Source organism: Myotis lucifugus, unplaced genomic scaffold (genome assembly GCF_000147115.1).
Source record: "Myotis lucifugus unplaced genomic scaffold, Myoluc2.0 scaffold_132, whole genome shotgun sequence".
In the NCBI taxonomy this organism is placed as follows: domain Eukaryota; kingdom Metazoa; phylum Chordata; class Mammalia; order Chiroptera; family Vespertilionidae; genus Myotis; species Myotis lucifugus.
The window spans coordinates 2,326,456-2,332,455 of NW_005871180.1; the positions used below are offsets into that span (position 1 = coordinate 2,326,456).

At 37.7% G+C, this 6,000-nt stretch overlaps 1 protein-coding gene across 14 annotated transcripts in view; it reads right to left on the bottom strand.

Moving 5' to 3' along the window:
* The window catches only part of MLLT10 (MLLT10, histone lysine methyltransferase DOT1L cofactor), a 218,037-nt gene that overhangs the window by 36,615 nt on the left and 175,422 nt on the right, over positions 1-6,000 (bottom strand). For all 14 annotated transcript variants that reach the window (XM_023758558.1, XM_023758567.1, XM_023758566.1 and 11 more), the window contains one exon: positions 5,128-5,306. In XM_023758558.1, coding sequence (XP_023614326.1) covers positions 5,128-5,306 — 179 coding nt within the window. The remainder of the gene's footprint in view (positions 1-5,127; positions 5,307-6,000) is intronic.

Genomic DNA, 6,000 nt, shown 5'->3' on the forward strand with positions numbered 1-6,000 from the left:
TCATGTATCTGTGTTAACATGGAATGAAGAGTTTTAAAGAAAAATGTAATACTATTTTTAGCAAAGGAGGTGCTTCTTTAACAGTTGAAATTAATTATGTCCTATAATATCAGTGTAATAACCATTAATTCCAAAGTACATTACAGTCTGCAAAGTACTTATTTTCATTTGAACTTCCTAACATACATGTATGGCAGGTAGAACAGGTATTTAAAGTTTTTATTTTATGTATGAAAAAAAATGATGCCCACAAATTTATAAGACCTGCCCACAGTTACACTAGTGAGTGGCAAAGCTCTTGGAACCCAAGCTTTCTGACTCAAATTTCTGCTAGTTTTCACTGTATGACACAAATGGAAACAGTAAAATTCCTAACAATACTTTTCAAAAAGATACCTCTTTCTAGTAACATAGAGACCCATGATTGGAAAATTCATTTTTATGTTACAGATTGGTAAACCAGAGAGCAGGCTCAGTAGTCAGATTGCCTTGCTTCCAAACTTAAGTTTCACCACAAACTGGACATGTGACCTTGTGCAGTTACTTTGACCTTTACATCATCCAAGTGACGTTACAGAGCACTGATAAAAACTTATTTTGCTCAAAATGTTAACTTCCTTAAAATTATAATCACTATAAATTTACTAGAGTCCCGGCACATGGATTTGTGCACTGGTGGGGTCCCTCGGCTTGGCCTGTGGGGATCGGGCCAAAACCAGCTCTCCCACATCCCCCCCGAGAGGTCCCAGATTGCGAGAGGGCGGTTCTCGGGTGACGCATCCTGGAACTGGGTTCACTCCTCTCTGGTTCCGGGTGTGTCACCTGAGAACCGCAGCTGCCAAGTCATCGCAGCTCAATAGCTCCTGTGTTGAGCGTCTGCACCCTGGTGGTCATTGCGCATCATAGCTACTGGTGGGACGGGTGAATGGTCAGACGGTCGCTTAGGCTTTTATATATATATTAGAGGCCTGTTGCACGAAAAGATTCGTGCAATAGGCCTGTGTCCCGGGTGCCGGAGGAAAACCAGTGCCGCTCCGGCCGGAGCCGCCTTCAAGCCTTCGCTGCTCCAGCCAGAGCTGCCTTCAAAGCCCTCGCTGCTCCAGCCAGAGCTGCCTTCAAAGCCCTCGCTGCTCCGGCCAGAGCCGTCTTCAAAGCCCTCACAGCTCCAGCCGGAACTGCCTTCAAAGCCCTCGCTGCTCTGGCCGGAGCCACCTTCAAAGCCCTCGAGGGAGGGCCGGATGGAGGCCGGGCAAATGGCCGATCACCACGGTCCCGCCCGCCAGCCCCGGGTCCCCCGCGGGAGGGCCGGATAGAGGCCGGCGCGTGGCGGATCGCCACTGCACCACCCGGCCGCCCGCCACCCCGGGTTGCAGATAGCAGGCCCAGATGGCGGCAGGGCAGGCGGGATGGCGCTGTCCCGCCCTGCCTGCAGTATGCAAATTAGCTGCCATCTTTGTTGGCGGCTAATTTGCATATCACGCTGATTAGCCAATGAGAGGCATAGCGAAGGTACGGTCAATTACCATGTTTGTCTATTATTAGATAGGATAGATTTATTGAAACTTTCATTCTGACCAATCAAGCCAGGTGAATTGGTGGGAAAGTGAACCATTTTCTCAAACAGAATGAAAGTGTCCATAATATTAGACACCTCATTTGAAAAGGAAATTAAGGGCCTACATCTAAGACAACTCCCCCAAAACACACACACACACACACACACACACACACACACACACACACACGCCCAAAGTTATGCTACTAGAAAACAAAATATTCATAATTGAAGTAAAAGTCACACAGAAATTTATAAAACATTAGCCACTATATTGTACCTTCAAAATACTTAAATATCTTAATTTACTAAATATCACATAAACCTTGGAAGTTCTTTTATTTAAATTATTTTTAATCTATATCCTTTTTATAACAGCAACACAGAGTAAACAATGAACCAGGATTATCTACATGAAGACTGTATCCAAAAGCAAAACCTAGAATGCAGAATATATTAGAATACAAATTTTTTTCAACATATTCAGCCTTAAATTCTTCTATTAAAGAAATCATCCTTCAAACAAAAGCACTTGAATTCTCCCAAAGACAGAACAGAATGAATGTAGAACTAGGAAACAGAGGGGAATGTGAAAGGCAAGATGGAAAATTAATGGCAGTCCTACAGAAACCAATTTATACCTATACTCATGATACAACAAGAGCATAGCACATCATTAAGAAAATCACATGGACAGTAGTTCTATCTTCCAATAATGTAAAAAGAACTATAATTTAACTATATTGCTGATATGTGAAAGAATAATTATTCTAAAAACAAGTATATTGAATAAAACAATGATTTAACACTGAAGAAAACAAAGCTGAATTATTCAACATATTAACCAGTGAACTGCCACGCATCCAAAACGGAAACCATCCCCACATCTTGTTTTTATTCTATAGACACTTATGGCGTACAAAGGGCTCTAAGAGGTTTTTTCAAATCAGGGTTCTGAGCATCAGACAGCTTTCTCCCCCGCACCCTCCCCCCCCCCCCCTTAACACACAAAAACATCTCATTTCGTTCCCATTAAAGGCACAAATCTATTCCCAGTTTTAATTTCTGTTAGCTTCCTGATCTTACCTCCCTGACCACTTTGCAGGGAACAATTCTTAAAATAGCAATTAATCTAAACAAGAGGCCTATCTAAAAGCAAGGCCAGAAAGATCAAGAATCACCTCTGGATTCTTCCTGCCGACACCAACCCAGTCACTAAAAATTACAACTTTCATTAAGTTTTTTTGGGGAAAGGAGAGAGGCAAAACATTATTTAAATTTAACATTTCTATTCGCTGATTTACATGTCATGGTTTTCTTAATAACTGTAACAAGACTTCTATAATTACACTTTAAATATTGATCATTTTAATATATCTTATAGCACTGCTCTCTTAACTTTAAATCAACTACCTATAAAAAAAAACCTATATAAAAAGCTAGGATCTGATTATCTAAACACAATGACTTGCGTGAACTGAAAACAAAGAGGGCCTATATGAAAGTAAACCAGAAATAAACTTTTGTCATTTTGAAAAGATTCAATTACCAACTACATCACAATTTTTAACAGTCCTATCTAAACATTCTATTTATTCTAAACATTTTTGTATCCTTTCCCTTGCACACCGCCTAGAAAATTCACATTTTGCACATTCAATACCAAGACTATTGTCTCAGGCGGCTAAATTGAAGTAGTTCTGCTCTCAGTTCAACTGAGAGGTCAACCTGCCTCAGTTGCCTGGAGACTGATGGTTGCTACAGCAGCACCAGATAAGCCAGGCTAAATAAGCTGCAGCTTAAAGGCAGAAAGCCTTTACTGCTGGACTGAAACATAGATACAGTTGTCTCAGCATGTAGCTAGCATTTGAGTCTAACTGGCTGATCACATTTATGAGAGACCCATCTTATTGAAACATGGAAAGAGGATAAACACTAAAGATTTTAATTGGACTGAATCCTGGATTACTTGCAACTGTGATTTCTTTGTTCTTTAGTTGTGTCATATGTTAAGTGGAATTTTCCCTCAAGCTATAAATTTCTCTTTACCACCACTTCCCCCATCAACCTCCCTAATGCCAACCCCTAAAACCACAAACATAATGAATAAGAAGAAATGAGATTTTTGCTTAAATCAACCTGGAATTAACCAGAGAGTAATTAAAACAGACTTTATAAAGAAAGAAAAATGCAGTGAAAATGTTCCTGTGAGACTTTATCCAAGAATATAAAGCTATCAACAGCATATGGCTACACTCAATTAAAATTAAAAGAGATAAAATAAAAACATAAAGCTATTCATCTTTTCACCCAGTCTATCTCCAAGTCCCTATTATTATGACTACTTCACTAAGGCTAGTGAAATACCCTAAAGAAGAACTCTCCTAAAACAGTCAAACTCCACTTATTCAGGTTAAGAGGCTCACCAAATAGTTAACTTTCATTTTCAAAGATAATACCACTAATTATGCCATTGATTTTCTGTGACTAACTGTCTGTTGTTTATTCTAATATGTAACCTAATTATAATGGTGATTGTTTATACTGCACCATTACATACTTTAAAAATAACAATGCTGTGCTTTGATGTACAGCCTAAAGAAAATACTAGAAAAGTATATACATTCTAAAGGCCCATACAATGGAAATTATGAAGACATACATAAAGCATAAGTTTATAGCAAGTTACAAACAACTATTTAGTTATTTGCAATTAGACATTTATCACTGTTTTCTCAAAATGTTAACACTTACTTCTAGAGCTTTGTATAAAATAAAAGTAAAATAATAAAGAATTTCAAATAAATAAATATTTTATATACTTTAGGAATTTTAATATATTACCTTTAGGGAAATGTGGGAGTAAGAGTGGGCTGGAGAAGGGGTGTGTGTGTATGTGTGTGTGTACATAGCTTTGCGCATTTGTTGTCCTTTTTAAGTAATTCAAGATCATGATTTTTCTGATTTGACTCTTGCTTTTAAAGCATTCCTGTAGACTAGATCACCTATCAAATTACAGATCAAAAGTGGAGGAAAAGCATAAATAAATAAAAAACCAACAGCATAGTCACCATTATTTACAATATTTATGAACATTTCTTCTCTGCCACTAGGAGGAAAGTCATATTGTACTTAAAGGGATCATTCACTCTTTATTCTATATTCACTTTTTATTCTATATTCTCCTACACTGGTTTTAAAAACTTAGAAGCTATTCATACATTATTTGTGTGGATTTTAAAATTATAAATTTAATTCCACAAGTCCAAAATTGGTTCATAGTTCTTTTAAAAAGTCCAACTTTCTAAAAGAAATAATAAAAGCACCCCCCAAATTACTATTTTACATCATTAGAAAAAATTTAGAAACTCAGAAAATAATCAGTTGGTGCCAACATTTGTCTTCTTTCATGATTATCATGTAAAAATGTCTATGATTTCCACTAACATGTCAATACAAATTGAGAAGATACTCTATAAATTCCTATAGGAAGCCCTATCTCATTTCTCTCTCCTCGAATAAAACTCACTTTCAAAACTGATAAACCATCTTCATGTTATTTTATAATGTACCTGAGTTGTAGCAACAGTAGGGGTTGCAGATGATGCCACTGATGGAGACAGAGCTCCCACTTGTTGCAAATGCCCAGAAGACTGCTGAGGTAAATGAGAACTGGAGACAGGAGTACTAGATCCTGAGCCAGATACTAGATTTGGAAATGATACTGCTACATCATTGCTGTTATAAATACCTGAAAGAAAAGAAATATTTTACAACTTAGTGGTGAAATTTGTCACTGACACACATTAATCAATAAGTTAGAATACCCACATTTCCTTCTGATCCCTCCTCCAATGACAAATTTTATTGGTGATGGCGGTAAAAAAAAAAAAAAAAAAGGTACCAGTAACTAAATACATACTGATTTTTCATAAAACATTTTTTAAAAGAGCCTAAGTCTATATATATGTGTATATATATGTGTATGTGTGTGTGTGTGTGTGTATAGACACACACACCACACACCCCCCCCCCCACCCACGCATATATACACATATACATAATGGCTTTGGCAATAGGGATCACATCAGGAATTGCTTTGTAAAAGAGCAATGAAATGTTTCTTAAGTAGAAGAACAAAGCTATTAGAGTTGCATAAAAAGTACTTGGTCAGCCTTTCAAAATGCAGATACTAAGGGCCCCAGAACTCATGATTGAGAGGAGGTGAAATGGGAAAGACTTTGTTTTAAAAGGTCACCCATGCTAAATGTAGAAATAAATGGAGCAGGACATGCGAATTGGCTTCACATAATGAGCTACTAATGAGCTAATGAAATTTGGGGACAGCTACCCGGATTAAGAAAAAAGAGACGAGATCATACCTACTGATGTGGCTCTCTGGATGTGACTTGAGCCCTGCAAAAGAAATTCAAAGGTCAGAGACA